The sequence below is a fragment of the Chrysemys picta genome, chromosome 24 (genome assembly GCF_011386835.1).
Source record: "Chrysemys picta bellii isolate R12L10 chromosome 24, ASM1138683v2, whole genome shotgun sequence".
In the NCBI taxonomy this organism is placed as follows: domain Eukaryota; kingdom Metazoa; phylum Chordata; order Testudines; family Emydidae; genus Chrysemys; species Chrysemys picta.
Genome location: NC_088814.1, coordinates 1235552 through 1252067, shown reverse-complemented (window position 1 = coordinate 1252067; position 16516 = coordinate 1235552). Strand labels below are relative to the sequence as shown.

The window sequence follows — 16516 nt, the reverse complement described above, 5'->3', positions numbered from 1 at the left end:
CACCCCCTCCCGGCGTTCTTAGCAGAGGGCGACGTGGCTCTTGGCGCCGTGCGCAGCGGGGCAGGGAGAGCGGCAGCTGTGAATCGGAGCAGGTCTCTGAGAACAGCCAGGGGCTGGCATTCACAGCTGCAGCAGTCACAACACGGCCGGCCGCGTCCCGGACAGGCTGTCTGCAGCCAGCCAGCTGTTCTGATGCTGCGGGACTCAGCTCGGCCCTCCGAGCCCGGGGGGCTCCATGCCGGTGGAGTTTGGCTGGAGGTGTCTGGCCAAGGTACCCTTTTGTGGGTCTTAAATGAGCCACTGCAGGGGCCTGGCTTTGGATGCCCCTGGATCAGTCGCTCCCTCCCTCCAGTTAGGTCCCAGAAGCCTGGAGAAAGGTTTGACATTCCCCATCTGTAGAAAGGGGACCAATGACGCGCCAGGGCACTATAGGCCAGTCAGCCCAACTTCGATCCCTGGAAAGGGACTGGAACCAAATGACTAAACAATGCATGTGTCAGCACCCCGTGGATGACGAGGGCTAGCCAGCCTGGATTTGCCAAGCCAGCTGAATTTCCTTTGGCAGGGGCACTGGCCGAGTGGCCGAGGGAAGCAGCAGCCGGGCTTTGGTGGCTCCAGGGGGAGGAGTGGAAGCTCCTTTGCTGGGGCGCCGGCGTCAGTGGGGGGCTTGGATGAAACGGTGGCGAGCGCACAGGGAGCGATCCTGCGCTGGCCCTGCCCCTTGGGGAAGGATCAGGCTGAGCCCAGGGGTCTCTGCTGGCTCCAATTCCTACCTATCAACCCCGCACCCCACTGCCCACCATGGCCGCCTGAGACTGCCACAGCCCTAAGCCTGTGTCCTGGGCCGGGGTGAGGCCATTTGTCACCTCCTGCAAACAGGCTGCCCCTGCCCCACCACACCCCTCCCCGCTCGGAGCCTCAGCCATGGCCTCTCTGCTGGAATCTTATCTCCCCGAGTGGAGAGTGAAGGAAAAGGGAAGCTCTGCTGAGGGTGGAGGAGGGACGGGGAAGAGCCCAGCCTTGAGATAAGAAAGTAGACAAAATAGCGGAGCCCACAGCCCCTCGCTGCCTCCAGGCACCAGGAGTTGCAGCTGCGTTGGATGCTCTGTCTCCAAGCCGGAGCCAGCGATGGAGAAGACCGTGGTGCTCATTACAGGCTGCTCCTCGGGGATCGGCCTGGGGCTGGCCGTGCGCCTGGCCTCGGACGCCTCCCGCAGGTTTAAAGGTACTGCCAGGGCTTGTGTGGCCGCGAGCGGGAGCTGGTCCTGACCCAGCAGCTGGTGCACTCCAGTGCAATGGGCGAACGAGGGGCTGTTCCTTAGCTGGGGAGGAGCCGGGCTCTGCAGCCCCAGGTGATGGGAGCAGCGGCTGTGGGTTGGAGATGGGGATGCTATGGGGCTGGGCAAGGTGGGGCCGGCGGGACACACTCCGTTAGGAATACAGGCCCTCTAGGAAAAAGCACTGGGAGTTGGGGTCCAGGCTACTCCCTCCCAAGCAATCTCAGCAGAATGAACTCCCTGGGGCCGGAGGGGCAGATGATCCTGGGCAGGTCGCAGCCTCGGGAGAGGAGGTGACTTGGAGCTGTGTGGTGTCCGGCAGGACAAGGAGCGCCTGGCGATGAGCTGGCTGGGGCCCTGAGCACTTGGGGGGCAGTAGCTGCTCCTGGTTCATGCAGATGGGGCTCCCTAGAGATCACCCCTTCTGCTGCATCCCAGGAGGTGGGGGAGCCATCACTTGCTCTGCGCCCGCATGGCCCTGGAGGGAGGTGGCCCTTTGGCTGAGCTGGGCCGGGACGAGCCTTCGGTCTAAGGGGAGCATGGGCTCCAGGTATCTCTGGGGGGGGGACGTTAGGGAGAGACTTGCATGGTGCAATCCCCAGCAAAGCCTTTGTCCCGTAGCAGGAGGGTCTTTGTACTCCCCAGAGTGGGGGGCTCCCCTGGAGGCAGAGAAGATCCCCCACCAAGTGCCCAGGGGCTGGGGGGGGATTGCAATCAGCAAGCTGGGTGCTCGTTCTCGCCTAGTCTACGCCACCATGCGCAACCTGGCCAAGAAGGAGCGGCTGCTGGAGTGCGTGCGGGGCTGCCACGCCAGCACCCTGGAGATCCTGCAGCTGGATGTCACCGACCCGCTCTCGCTCGCCGCAGCCGCGCAGCAGGTGCAGGAGCAGCGCGTCGACGTGCTGGGTGAGCTGGTCCGGCCAGGCGTCTCTGCAAGCCCCGTGCGCCTCGGCCCTGCGCCAGCTTCCTTCACTCCCCCCTGAGCCAGCCCTGGGAAGGGGGCCTAGTTCCCAGCCAGCCCTCTGCATCTCCCTGCCTGCTGGGCATCAAGGCAGATCTGTCACGTGTGATAGGTCCTGGGGGTTCGCACAGCTCAGACCCCACTCGCCAGCTCCTCGAGGGGCTCCCCTGGGCCGAGCCTGCAGAGCCACTGAAGGAAAGGGAGGCCCCCGGAGCAGCGGGGGGAGGGCCAGTGTGTGGCCCCTGCCCCCTGACACATGCATCTCAGAAGGGGATAATGTCCAGTCCTGCTGCTCCCGCGGTCCCTGGGGTTTGTCATAAAGCCCTGGCACCTGGAGCCCTGTGACTGGGCGAGAATCGCGCTTCTCACTGCGAAAGAGACGGAAGTGTCCAGCCCTGGTGTCGGGGTGGCTGCTGGGATAGGTGAGCCCTAAGGGCTCGGCCCCCAAAGGTTGGTGACCAGAGCCCTGCGCTTCAGATTTCTACGCCAATTTCATGCCCTTTTGGGGGCTGACTTGTTATTTTTGAATGCGTGGGGCTGGCACTGTGGGGGGCGTGGGCCCCAGGGAGCTCCCTTCCCTGCACCTCTCTAACGGCGGCTCCTTGCTGTGCCCCGCCAGTGTGCAATGCCGGGGTGGGGCTGATGGGCCCCCTGGAGACCTGCTCCTTCCAGGCCATGAAGACCATCTTTGATGTGAACGTGTTTGGGACCATTGGCACCATCCAGGCCTTTCTGCCCGGCATGAAGCGTCGCAAGGCCGGCAAGATCATCATTTCCAGCAGCGTGGGGGCGCTGCAAGGTGAGAGACACATACATCCCCCCACACGTGCACACACTAGGACAGCCACACCTGTGTTCTGGGATGCTGCCCACACCCCATGGCCTGTGGGTACCCACGTGGCCTTGCAAATCCCTCCTCGTGGGGGTGAAATGTGGGGCCCAGCATAACATCTGAGCTCCTGGGGGCTGTCTGGGAGGAGCTGGCCAGGCACCCCCTGCCGGTTCTCACCCGTCCCTCCCGCTGTGCCCTAGGGATCCCCTTCAATGCCGTGTACTGCGCCAGCAAGTTTGCAGTGGAAGGTCTGTGTGAGAGCCTGGCTGTGATCCTCCAGCAGTTCAACGTGCAGTGAGTACTGCCGGGAGCTCGCGGTGAACGGGCCTGAGGCCACGCAAAGTGCTTTACGCCTGTCACTAGCACTCGCTGCCCTGCAGACACCTCGGGGGTGGAACGAGGCAGCTGTAGCCTGGTGCTGTTGTGCAGTAGTTTAGGACAGGAAGAGAAGAATAATCCTGCAGCCAATTGACCGTGCAGGGGGTGTTCCAGGCAAGAGGATGGAAGCACCCGAATCGCTGGGGTTCATCCATTCCTGGAGTTTAAGGCAGGAGGGACCGTTAGATTGTCTGGTCTGGCCTCCTGCATGGCACAGGCCAGAGAATTCCCCCCGGTTCCCCCGTCCTGAGCCCAAGAGCTGGGGTCTGACTAAAGCATCGCCCAGAAAGGCGCCAGTCAGGACCTGCAGCCCCCAGGAGATGGGGAACCCACCACTGCCCTGGGGAGCTTGTTCCAGTGGTTAATCACCTGCCTGGTCACAAACTGCGGACTTATTTCTAACTGGAATTTGTCTGGCTTCGGCTTCCAGCCGCTGGTCCCTGTTCTGCCTTTCTCGGCTAGCTTAGGGAGCCCGTTAGCACCAGGTATTTTCTCCCCGGGAAGGTCCGCCCACACTGTGCTAGTCCCTGCTCAGTCGCCGTTCTGGGAAGCTCACCAGCCTGGGCTCGATCCATCCCTCGCTCTGTGCGGCATCATCTCCAGCCCCGGAATCGCTTCTGTGGCTCTTTCCTGTAGCCTCCCCAGCGTCTCCACACAATGCTCGCCCCAGGCCTGCAGGCAGCGTTCCAGCACCGCTCACGCCGCGGCCGGCTACGGAGGGGAAATCCAGGGGGGCTTGGAGACGTCCAACGTGCCATCACCCTCAGCCCTAGCGTGTAACGGTTGTGATCTCCCTGCTCCCTGCCGCTGGGCCTGTGTCACGGAGTCCCCGGGCGATGCTCTGGAACTGCTCCCCACAAAGCCAGTCAGGACTCTGGGGAGCCTCCTCTCCCTCGGAGCAGACTGTCTTCAGGGCAAGGAGCTCACACGGCTTCACCTCCTGGGTCTGACCTCGGATCATTCAGCATATGCCCCTCCGTGCGCTTCCCACAGCGAGTCTGCCCAGCGGGGTCCTGGGGAAGCCAGAGGGTCCTGCACCCCCACTTCGCAGTCAGACGTGACTCTCAGCCAGCCAGTAAAACAGAGGTTTATTAGATGACAGGAACACGGGCTAAAACAGAGCTTGTAGGTACAAAGAACTGGACCCCTCAACCGGATCGATCGTGGGGTCCCGTGCGCCAGACACCCCCGTCTGCCCTCACTCCTAGTCCCCAGCCAGCTCCAAACTGAACCCCCTCCAGCCCCTCCTTTCTGACCTTTGTCTCTTTCCTGGGCCAGGAGGTCACCTGACCTCTTTGTTCTCCCACACCTTTAGCATCCCCTTGCAGGGGGGAAGGGTCTGGCCATTAGTTGCTAGGCGACAGAGGGTCGGCCAGAAACTGAGGCACCCACCCAGTATTCAGAGGAAACATTAAGAACAGTCCCACTTCCTCACAGCCTGTCCCCGTCACACACACACCCCAGCTCCTGGAGGCCATGGGCTCAGAGATGCCATATTGCAGAACTGGTGCAAGATGCCCGGTACCCAGGGCATGGGGGTGAAAGCCCCTCTGTCCATGCCTGTAGGGTGTCACTTGGGGCTCTGCCCCTGGGCGGGGTGGGGCGTGCTGGCTCCGTCTGCACAGGCACCTGCCCCCTGGCAACTCCCCGTCTCTGATCTCTTCCTGCAGCGTCACGCTGATCGAGTGCGGCCCGGTCAATACGAGCTTCCTGGCCAACCTGCAGCGGACGGACGCCGAGGGCAGCGCACTGCAAGGCCTGGACCCGCAGACCCGCGCCCTGTACAGCCAGTACCTCCAGCACTGCCAGAGCCTCTTCCGCGACGTGGCCCAGGACACCGAGGAGGTCCTGCAGGTCGCTCCCGGCTCCCTGCTTCTCTGCCCAGGGGAGCGGGGCCGGGCCAGGGGCTGAGAGCAGCCAGACTGCCGCGGAGCGGTCCCGGCAGAGCGCTATCTAGCCCTGGGGAGAAGAGCCATGAGTCAGCGGTGATCGGTGCAGCCACCCCCTGACCTCACCCTGCCAGCTGGGGCCTATCCCTGCCCCCCTTTCCCAGGGGAGCATAGGGGCAGGGAGCCCGGCCCAGCCCTCTCTGCCCATAGGGGCCTGAAGTGGGGACTGCTCCCTGGGCAGGGGTGGGGTCCATACAGGCCCAGGCAGGCCTATGGTCCTGTAATGCTGACGCGGCCCTGCTCTTCCCGTCAGCAAGGGGGTCCCCAGCCCCCAAGGGGTCCCCTGTCTTACCGCCGGCTTGGAGCTGTCGCTGACACGCCCCCTCTCTGCTTTCCCCAGGTGTTCCTGGAAGCCATCTGCGCCCCCTGCCCCCCTCTGCGCTCTTTCACCACCCAGTTCTTCATGCCGCTCACCCGGCTCAAGCTAACGAGCCCCGACGGCTCGGAGTACGTCCGCGCCATGCACAAGTTCGTGTTCTCTGCGGGCGAGGCCCAGGGCGACCAGGCGTGAGGGGGAGCAGCGCGGCTGTCCCAGAGCGAGGGGCAGGTTCGGCATGAAGCAGCCCCTGTGTTGCCTGAGTTTGTAGGGGGGCCTGTGCTCCCCCCGGAGGGAATACGACCCTGCCACGGAGCTCCAATAAATGTGTCTGCTCCCTGCATGGCTCCTGGCTCCATCCACCCCAGCGCTACGCCCTGCAGTCTGCGCTGCCCTGGGGGGCTGCTGCAAGGGGGGTATGTGGGGTGGAGCTGGGGCACCGCACACTGCTCAGGTTGTGCCTGCCGTGGGGGTGGATGGGTCGGGGACCCCAGGACACCTTGTTAAGTGCCACAATCGCTGCGGCGAACTGAAGGGGACTCCGGGCCATCCCCATGCGCCTCCCCAGCAGGCGTGGGAGGCTCATGCTGGCAGCGGGTGGAGGCAAAACCCACCAGTCACTCCAGCCCCCACAGCAGCCTGGGGCAGCGCTGGGCCTGGCTTGGCCGTGGGGGGGGGTCTGGCACTCCCACCCCTTGCTGCTCTCCCAGTGTGAGCTGTAGTTTGCTGGTCTCTACGTTAAACCCGGTCCCCAAAATGCAGGTCAGAGAGTCTCCCCTGCCGCGCTGAGGTCCTGCCCTCTTGCCTTCTGGAGCAGGGCATGCAGACGAGGCCATGCCAGGGCATTTAAAGTAAGGAGCATTTCCACCTGCTTGATGTGTCCTGGGCCAGCAGCCGCTGGGAGATACCTGTTGCCCCGACGGGTGTGTGAGGAATCCCGGCCCTTAGGCATGGCACCGAGCCCAGTGGGCACAGCCACCTTCACGCGCCAGTCAGCATGGAGCAGCAGCTCACCAGCGCGAAGCACGCTGCTGTCTCCTCTGCTCCCTCAGAGCCCCCTGGTCTCTGTGCCCCCACATGGGAGACCCCCCCCCCAGGTTGCAGCGGGGGGCTGGTGCTGCAGGCACCGGTCTCCCCACTGGGCTCGTCCCCCCAGCGTGGTGCAGGGCACAGGAGTGGAACGGGGAGGTGCAGAGGGCTGTATTTCATTTCTCCTTAGGGCCTGAGGGCTGGGCCATATGTGTGGGACTAAACGCTCCTAGCCCCGCCCCCAGCTGAGCGGGGCTGGCACCCGTGGCAGGTTCGAGGGGAGAAGTGCCCTTTCCGATGCCCCAGAACCAGACTGTCCTGTCCAGCATCAATCTCCCTCCATTAAACTCCTGCTCTCGCTGCTTCTCTCCCTTCTCCAGCCCCCTGTCATGTGTGTCATTCCTCCTCTCTTCCCTCTACCCGTCCTCCCCCATGGCAGCTCCCATCTGCCCCCACATGGGCTTCAATCCCCCCCACACCTGCCCCCTCTGTGACTGGCCTCCGCGATGCTTCCAGCGATGTGTCATGGCTGAGATTCGGAGTGAACCACCCCACGGAGGGCCGGGGGGAGCTCACCCCTCGCTGAGCTATTGGTTCAGGCTCTCTGCAGACACAGGCAGCTGTCATGATTTTCTTCAGCCCCAGAAGGGCTAGACGCTCAGGTGCTGAATATGGACCTGGGCCACATCCCGGCACCGAGCGGGCGAGACGCAGCCTGGGGGCGGCGTGACTGGCAGCCCAGCAGGGGTTGATGCTGGAGCTGCCTTCTGTCAGAGGAGCTGTTACAGCCGGGTCCTCACCACACCTGGGCTCTGAAGATCCTGTCGCGCTTCCTCATGGTGTGGGAGCCACCGCCCAGCCCAGCCCAGCCGTATCAGCTCCTCTCGCACCAAGGCTGGAGCAGTCACTATCGGCTTCCCCGCCTAAGGAATCTGGTGCTGTGCCCTGGGTGCAGAGTGGCCGCTTTGCCCCACCCCAGTAGTAGCTGCATCTCTGGAGTCAGCAAAGCACCCGGGGCTCCCGCTGCATGGCAGGTGCTCCGGCAATAGATGCTGCTTATTACTGGGCATGTGAGAAACAGACGCGTGAGCCCCGGTTCTGAGATGAGCTCAGAGCGGCTGACTCTGGCCTGGCCGCTCCATGGGGCTGGGGCTCCTCGTTGTGTGGCTGTGGGGTCAGAAGTGGCTCAGGGAAGGCAGCGCAGGGGCCCAGGGCTCATGTCCTGGGATGATTCAGAATTTACCCCAGTGGGTCCCGCTTCCCGGAGGCCGAGCGACTGTTGCCTGGCACCAGCCCCTGTAGTTCAGCCTGTCACAGGCATCAGAGCAAACACATCAGCAGGCCGGGGGCGCGGGGGCGGGGGCATTCCCCTGGCACCTGCGGCTGCAAAGCGGGCAGTGTGATGGCTGGGCATTGTTGGCGTGTTCTGCTGCCAGGCAGGAGCGTTAGACCAGCCCCAGGCCGGCACGTGCAGCGGACGGGCGGGTGCGTTATCCTAAAGCCAGCCAGGCAGTTGCATTACACTCCGGTGAGCCTGGCACCGCAGGCTGGGGCTGGCGCTAACCGAGCACGGTGTTGGCCCCGTTCCACGTCCGCTTCCGCCTCTGCAGGGAGGCTCTGGCCAGCTGCATTCCTAGCTCTGCCCTGGACTTGCCTGCTGGGGCGGGAGGGGCCGGAGTCACCGGGGTCCTTGAGGCAGAGAGGGGTGGGAGGAAGCTGTGTTATGTGACTCACCTATCAGCGGGGGCGGGGAGGGATATTCACCAGTCCCTCCTTCACCTCCATGCGCCTCAGTGCCAAGCACTGAATGTCCTGCCTGGTGCCTCGTTAACGCCCGGCCCGGTCCCAGCCCTGTCCCGGCAGACGGCGCTCTCCTGTCGCAGGCAGGGCCAGGCTAAGCTGTGCAAACCCTGCTGCTGGGCTCAGCCAGACTCGCTGTGCAGCCCAGCAACGGGACAATGGGTGCGTGAGCCGCTGCAGGCAAATTCGCACCCTGCTCCAGCGGCTCCCCTGAAGGAGCCGGAGTGTCCCAGCCCCACTTGTTCGTCTCTGAGACAAGAGGCTGCTGCACGCGAGCCGCCGGAGCAGCTAGTGCTGTGTGATTCAGCCCGTGGGAGGGGACAATGGAAACAAACAACGTGCCCTCGACCAGCTGGGCAGAGCTGAGCCAGGCAACTTCAGAGCCGCCAAGGGCAGCCACAAAGGGCGAGGGGTTGCTAGGCCCGAGGGACCAGCCTGAGCGCCTGCATCCCCCAGGCCAGCGAGTCCCCCCCAGTTCAGGGGTCCCACTGGGTCGGGATTGAGGGGCACCGGCAGAGCCGGGGGTGGGACCCCAGGGCTGGGATAACAGGGGTCTGCGGGTCGGGATTGAGGGGCACTGGCAGAGCCGGGGGTGGGACCCCAGGGCTGGGATAACAGGGGTCTGTGGGTCGGGATTGAGGGGCACCAGCAGAGCCGGGGGTGGGACCCCAGGGCTGGGATAACAGGGGTCTGCGGGTCGGGATTGAGGGGCACCGGCAGAGCCGGGGGTGGGACCCCAGGGCTGGGATAACAGGGGTCTGCGGGTCGGGATTGAGGGGCACCGGCAGAGCCGGGGGTGGGACCCCAGGGCTGGGATAACAGGGGTCTGCGGGTCGGGATTGAGGGGCACCGGCAGAGCCGGGGGTGGGTAGCTTGCACAGTCTCTGCCCGGCTGTGCCTGGCTCCTGCTAGCGCTGTGGGCTCCTCACTTTCACAAGCACCAAAGTTGCTCGGGGCGTGGAGACGAGTGCAGCCACCCAGAGCGCCTGGGCCCCTCTGGTGCCAGGCTGCACAGGGCAGTGACGACCTGCACCTACCTTACAAAGCCCATCTTGGAGCTCTCTGGGCATGGGCACGTTGCAGGGACACTGTCCCCACAGCCCAGGCTTCCCTGCTCTGGGCCAAGCGGCTGACTTTCCCAGGCCAGGGGACTGGGCGCTCACGTTTTCCGGCCGCCCAGCTCAGTGATGGAGCATGTGACCAGCTCCTATTCAGCCTGAGCGGGGAAGGTGAACTGCAAGACCTCCCCGTCTCTGTCCTCCCAAAGGCCAACACAACTTGCTTGGCTAACAATACGTGTCCACCCACCACCTCCCTGAGCAGCGGGCGGCAGCTTGATGGCTCCCTCTTTTCTGACATACCCACCGGGAACACGGGGCTGTATATAAGGAGGGGACGCGCTGCCTGCCTGACACTTCAATCAGCAGCCAGGACTGCAAGCGCCAGGAAACAGCAGAGGTAAGTGCCCTCTTTGTGTTCCCCATTTGTAAAGGGGACAGAGCGCACCCGAGTCCCACGCTCCCCTAGGAAAGGAGGGAGGAGGGACTCCTGGGACCGGCTCTATCAACCCCGCAGCGGTGCTCAAATTACAGGGGGGCCGGGTCGCCTGGCTGCTTTTCGGGGCTAACTCACGGCTGTCTTATGGCCCCCATCCTTCTCACCACTGTTTAAATCAAAGCAAGCCGCTTGCCATCCAGGGCCCCCCAGAGGTGAACCTGTCGGCTGGCAGCAGGGTTAGCAAAGACTCTCTGCTTAGGAAACTTTAGGACTTTTTCCCACTAAAAGGCTTCAGGATGAGTTGCTGAGAACTAATAATAATTCAGCAGAGCCTCTGCAGCCCCTCACACAAATCACGTCACTGGGCTGACCTTCCTGCAGGGTGTTCAGCCGCAGAGCTGGGGCTAGCCGCCCTGCTGAGCGCAATGCCCACAGGCAGGAAAGGCAGAAGCAGGTAGGTCCCGCAAGCAGCCACGGGAGGAGGATAATGAAAAAACCAGGGAGCCCCCCCCACCCCTGTTAGGCAGTGGACTGGCCAGAGGGATAGCCACTGTCCACACCCTGTCCATGCAGGGCTGCTCACCGTCTCCCGCTCTCTGCAAAGCCGCTGCCACTGAGGACGGAATTCATGCTTGGCAGAAAACGACCTGCCATTAATGCCCCCCACCCCACCCCAGGCTCCAGCCCGAGCCACAATGTCAAGTCACAGCACGAGCCCCGCAGCCCAGGTCTATGGGTTGTGTGGGACACGCCCTGAGGTTCACTCCAGTAACCGCCCAGGTCATCCAGCTGAAAACACGCTGCCCCATCTCTCCCAGCAGAGTCTGACCACGCTGCATTTCGGTCCCAGCCCCGTGGAACAAACCTCTCCCACGTCAGGGCTGAGTCCCGTGTGGACGGTGCCTGTGAAGAGCCAGGCCCGTGGGTGGCCTGGAGAGGGCCTGGGGCTCTTTCTGCCCTCGGTTTGGTTCACTCTGTCCTGTCTGTGTGGAGCAGTGGCCAGGGCAGGGGCTTGGCTGTGTGACCATGGGCCAGTCCCTCTCCCTCGTGTGCACCAGCGAAGACGGTATTGTCCCACGAGAGCCTCACAGGGAGCTGTTCATCCGTGGCTGGGGCTGGGTATCCCGCAGGGGAGGTGCTGGCGCAGGACAAAGAGCTGGTGTTACTCCTCCAGCTGAGCCCTGCCCCACTCTGGCCGTGGGAGGCTTTCGGTGCCAAAGGCTTTTCCCTGCCCCGGTGCACTCCCGGGCCCCCCCAGGGGGGTGCTGCTGCTGCTCCAGGCCAGCCCTGGGCTGAGGGCCCCCGGGGGCCGTGACATGGCAAGTTCTCTTCTGTTACAGTCAGCTGAGGCTACTTCCAGAGATGAACCTGATGCTTCAAGTCACCTTCCTGGGTCTCCTGTCCCTGCTGGTGCAGGGCTGGGTTCAGAACAGATCCCTGCAGCGTGAGAGATGGAGCCAGCTGGACCTGCCGCAGAACAGAGAGCTGGTGAGCTGGGGGGCTGGGGGGCTGGTCTCTCTCCTAGATCGGGGGGCTGAGGCTGTTGGCACATGGCATTCCCACGACGCGGGAGCTGAGCGGGGCTGGAAGCGGCTCTCGCTACCCCCAAGGCGGGGGTGTGGAACGGCTTTTGATGAATAACTGATCGCGTCTCCCTTGTAGCTATTATATGGGGGGAGAGTCTCTTTCTTTTCCATAACACAGGCTTGGGGAGGGGGCGGCTGGGATCAAAGGAAGTGGGGAGACAGCGAAATACCTCTGGGCTGAGTTTACATTAGCCAAGCCCTTGAGAGGGGCCTCTGGGCTTTCTCTGCCATCTCTGGAGCCGCGTGCTGTACAGGAGGCTTCATTTCAAGTGCCCATTAGGGCCTCACTAATGAACCACAATACCGGTGCCAGATGAATTCGCTCTCGCCATGGTGACTCATGCCACGGTGGGTCCTGCAGGGCCAGCCCGGCTCCTGGTCTGCGGGAGGCATTGTCTGGGGGAGAGCAGGCAAAGCCCCCTCCCGGGGAGTCCAGGCTCAATGGGGGCCTAAAAGCAAAGGGTCACGTGGCTAACACGTGTGTCTGTACGAGACACGAGGGCAAGGCTGTGGCCTGTCGCCCTCACGCTGGGATCAGATACAGCTCCTCAGCCTGACTCCGCAAGGAGCCCGTCTGCTGCTCCCTGCAGGGTCCCCTTGTGAGGCGGCCGGGGGCCCGTGCCCACGCCCTACGGTGAGAGCGCTCTGAGCTCAGCACAGCCCTAAGCGTCCCGTCCGCCTGGCTCTCAGCCAGACAAAGCGGGTGAGGCGGGTGCCCCGGGATCGGAACGGGCCAGCCCCTTCAGACTGAATGAGAACAGACCCCCCCAGATGACACCTCAAGCCCAGAGCTGCTGCCCCTTGGGAACGTTCTCCCCGGCTGCCGCTGCTGGACAGAGAAGGAGCAAGCGGAAGCCTCCGGGCCGCGCAGCCCCACGTACGCCGAGGGGCAGAGGTACCGGAGCCCTGGGGCTGGCTGTTCCAGGGGGCTGTGAGCGCCAGCGAGGCTAAGGCCCGGGAAGTGGGTTTGTGGGCCTGAGTTGCTCACGCCCAGCAGCCTTGCAGAACCAGGAGCTGTTCCGCCTCGTGCACCAGGTGGTGAGCTTGGGGTCCAGCCCCTTCGCCCCAGGCCTGAGAGCAGCTCCCAGCAGGCCCTGTGGCGCAGGCTCCAGCACTTACCAGGACCCAGGTGGTTAATGCACCCGCTGACTCAGGCCTGGTTTCCCCCACAGTTCCTAAGTGCCCTGCAGAGCTACTTCGGCAGCAGAGGGATCCACGTCGAGAAGGCTGCGCCGGCCTTCGTGCTGTCCACGAGGGATCGCAACCAGGGGGACCAGGAAGGACGAGAGCTGATGGCCCCCGAGAGGGGGGTAGATGACTAGGAAGAGCTGATGGCAGGTAATTGCTCCCTTTCCTTGTCTTTGCTCGGGACCGGCTGGCTTGGCACTCAGAAGACAGACGACGCAGGGGGCCCCGGGGGGGAGGTAGTTTTGTCCCCTCTGTAATGCATTTGTCCGAGTTGAGGCAGCGTGGGCTAGTGGAGCGGAAATGGGGCTGGAACCCAGGAGCCAGCGGGTTTATTGTTAGCAGTGTGGCCTTGTCCCTCTGATGGGGGGGTGACCCGGGGGGGGGGTGAAGCTTCACTCCGCAATGTCTACAAAGAGTGCTCAGGGGGAAAACCCCACGCAAGAACTAGACAGAGTTGTTCCACTGTTTGCTTCCCAGCCATCACATGGTGACTGCTCGAGCCCTGCTCTGTGACAGGCGTCGGCCCCCACCTCTGCATTGCTTTCCAAGCACCTGCAGTATACCTGGTACCCTCGAGTTCGACCGTGCAAGGGAGGGCAGGCCCAGGCACCACACCAGCCTTGTCCTGGTGATTGTTCTATAAGAAACGAAATATGCAAAATTCCAGACAATTTTCATGATTGACCAGGTGCATTGTGGGGGTTGGATGCCGCTGTGAGCTAACAGGCATAAGCCGTTGCTGGAAGAGGAGCCTGGAATAGAGGCGTGTAAGTTCTGGGCTGCACACCAGGAGGCAGGATGCTGGAGCCGATGGGAATAACGGGCTCTATGGGCCTGAGGGTCGGCGCCGGTGCGGCAGGAAGCGGGATTCCAGGCTAGAGGCAGGGCCGGCTCCAGCATTTCTGCCACCCCCCCAAAAAAAAAAAAAAGCCGCGATCGACGGCGGCAGTTCAGCGGCAGGTCCTTTGCTCCTAGAGGGAGCGAGGGACCTGCCGCCCCCAAATTGCCGCAGGTGCCGCCCCTCTCCCTTGGCCGCCCCAAGCACCTGCTTGTTAAGCTGGTGCCTGGAGCCGGCCCTGGCTAGAGGGGACAATGCTCTGCTCCAGTATGTACAGGAACTCTCTGTTACAAGCATTCTGCCTTCCGGAGTCTCGCGCTGACTGATTCCACCTTCGTCCGTTCCCGTTTCCCGTAGGTGGAGTCTTGGCAATACGATCGCTTCTGCCTCTGAGTACTTCACAGTGATGCACTGACTCTCCCCTGCCGCTGCACACACACACGCACACACACGCGCACGTGCACACGCACGCACACACACACGCATGCACACACACGCGCATGCACACACACACACGGGCGCGCGCACACACACGCGCATGCACACACACACGTGCACACACACGTGCACACACACGCGCACACACACGCGCATGCACACACACACGGGTGCGCGCACACACGGGCACGCACGCACACACACACGAGTGACCTTTTTATATTTGCTGGGCTCTGCCTGCAGTACTGCGCTGTAGGGTTGGATTCAATAAATTCTACTCTCTAATGCTTGTCATGTCACCTTCTTTGTGAATACCAGCAGCAGACGAGCTGCCATTTGGCTGTGTCTCCGCACGTGAGATACCTGCTCCTTCCCCCAGAGCAGTCCAGGAGTCGGCAAGAAGGATTTGCACTGTCTGTCATACAACCAGGGGAATTCAAAATGATGTGTTGAAAAGAAAAGACAAGACGTAGCCACTGTCCCTGAGTACCTCCCGGGAGTGAGGAAAGCATTAATATTATATAATGAGAACACTGCTGCATCCTTAACGATGGAGTAGCCACCGTCACCATAATTGTCTAATCTACCTATTGTTTATAGTGCACCCTGTCACGGAGTATTGGGGGACTCAGGGCCCTGCACCCCCGGCTTCCTGCGATTCACCATGACTCTCAGCCAGCCAGTAAAGCAGAAGGTTTATTTGGATGACAGGAATACAGTCCAAGACAGGTCTTGCAGGCACAGACAACAGGGCCCCCCTCAGTTAGGTCCAGCTTGGGGTCCCAGGGCATGCCAGCCCACCCCCCTTGGGGGGTCAGAGCCATCTCTGCCTCCCAGCCATCTCTCCAGCCTCCTTCCAGCCTGCTTCCAGCCCTCTGCCTTCAGCGACCCCTCCCACAGCCTTTGTTCAGTTTCCCCGGGCCCCGGAGTCATCTGACCTCCAACCCCCTCCTGGGTTCTCATGTTACAAGCTCAGGTATGTTCCCTTGGGCCGGCTCCCATCCCCCGATGCAGACCATCCTAGTCACACTCCCCTGTCAGCATTCACACACCCCAGCAAGAACAGTCCCAGTTCGTCACACACCCATCACCATAGTATCTGGTCACTACCTGCCTCCCCGTTTTTTCTGGGGGACACCTGGAGCTCCTGCTTCAGCTCTTGAACTCAGAAATTTTGTCTGGACCTTTTAAAAGTAGGTTTCTTTAGTGTCTTTGCTGCTGTCATGAAAGGATTTAGCCCAGATTGTGCCCAAAGCCCCAGAGAGCACCATCCCTGGGCAGGTTTCTTCCCCCTCCCGCTGCCAAACAGCTTCTGCTGCCTTGATCTCACCCCCCTGCCCTGGACAATCAAAATAGCAACCCCCACCCAGTCCCAGGCACCTGCAGTCAGGAATTCCCCAGGCCCATGCACCTGAGCAGGGCACAGTCCTGCGGCCTGTCACAGCAAGGATGCGACCTGGTGCTGCAGAAGAGGTTTCTGGCGTATTTTGGTTTTGTTTCCTTAGTGAGATAAGGATGTAGGGTGTCCCTGCTGGTACCAAGGACTGGCCCGGGTCATGCAGGGAGAAGAAATGTATTCTGAAGAATTAAGAAAGCTGCCCTAAGTGTGGAAAGAAGCTGCTTCAGAAAGGCCTGAGGCCAGGTGGGAAAGGCTGTTCCCAGAGCCTCATCTCTAGGCAGGGACACAGTAGTTAGAGATGGAGAAGCTTCGTCTGTCACAGAACCTATTCCCTCAGTGTCACCCTACCATCCTGTCCCATCCCGGAGTCCATTCTCCAACACTACTGGCCTGTTCTGCAGAGAAGCTTAATGCTCACAACTCCAGTTGGATGGAAAAGCTGCTGTCGGTGCTGCATAGGTTTGCTGGAAGCCCCAGACAACATAGTCCCTTATCCAAGAGGCTTATTGGCCTCGTGAAGTGACTCAAGGGCCTTTCTCTGGCTGTAATGCGATAACTTTTGAATACCAAGTCTGATCAATTCCGAAGGTTCAGGGAATGTTCTAAGCATTGATGAGCAGAACCCTGTTGATTTTGGGAAAAACTGGGGGGGGGGGAACCCAAAGGGGAGAAATGTGGGGTCATGGAGCCCCTGGCATTTGGTTAGCAGAGGAGAAAGAAAATAAATAAGAATAGTGGGAGGAATGGGGGTGCACAACAGCATCCCTGGCAGGTGGGAAAGGGAACCCTGGTATGAGGGGCATGGGAGGAGGGAGGCGTGAAGAGCCACTCCAATTATCAGAAGGGCAATGAGGGAAGGGAGGGCACCCAGACCCCCGGGTACGAGGGAGGGGGTGGGGAGAGATTGCAGGGGGTCCCTGAAGGGAGGAGAAGGGGAGGTTGGGGGAAATGGAGAAATGCAAGGAGCCGCTCGCGTGTGCAATGAGTTTGGCTCCATAAGCAACGAAACGGGTGAGCCTCTAGGTTAC

At 62.0% G+C, this 16516-nt stretch overlaps 1 protein-coding gene and 1 long non-coding RNA gene across 3 annotated transcripts; both read left to right on the top strand.

Moving 5' to 3' along the window:
* Window positions 1-126: 126 nt before the first annotated feature.
* HSD17B1 (hydroxysteroid 17-beta dehydrogenase 1) lies at window positions 127-6131 on the top strand. 2 transcript variants are annotated; one of them, XM_024113914.3, is made up of 6 exons: window positions 127-1225; window positions 2022-2183; window positions 2858-3037; window positions 3271-3364; window positions 5119-5293; window positions 5738-6131. In XM_024113914.3, exons 1-6 carry the CDS (start codon window positions 1129-1131, stop codon window positions 5906-5908), a joined length of 879 nt encoding a protein of 292 aa, XP_023969682.1. In that variant the 5' UTR covers window positions 127-1128; the 3' UTR covers window positions 5909-6131. The 2 variants fall into 2 exon arrangements, with proteins under 2 accessions (XP_023969682.1, XP_005313978.1); XM_005313921.4 differs by having other exon boundaries at window positions 5119-5302; window positions 5738-6119.
* A 3201-nt stretch (window positions 6132-9332) lies between these two features.
* Window positions 9333-14352, top strand: LOC112061177 (uncharacterized). Its single transcript, XR_010594810.1, has 4 exons — window positions 9333-10000; window positions 11380-11527; window positions 12798-12963; window positions 14009-14352. It is a non-coding gene; the product is annotated as an uncharacterized LOC112061177 (long non-coding RNA).
* The last annotated feature ends 2164 nt before the right edge of the window (window positions 14353-16516 follow it).

Bases quoted from the DNA above. Each gene is read 5' to 3' on its own strand.
- HSD17B1 (XM_005313921.4), top strand. From the start codon at position 1,129: ATGGAGAAGACCGTGGTGCTCATTACAGGCTGCTCCTCGGGGATCGGC. The intron at 3,365-5,118 runs GTGAGTACTGCC...CTCTTCCTGCAG, and splicing joins CTCCAGCAGTTCAACGTGCA to CGTCACGCTGATCGAGTGCG. The intron at 5,303-5,737 runs GTCGCTCCCGGC...TGCTTTCCCCAG, and splicing joins ACACCGAGGAGGTCCTGCAG to GTGTTCCTGGAAGCCATCTG.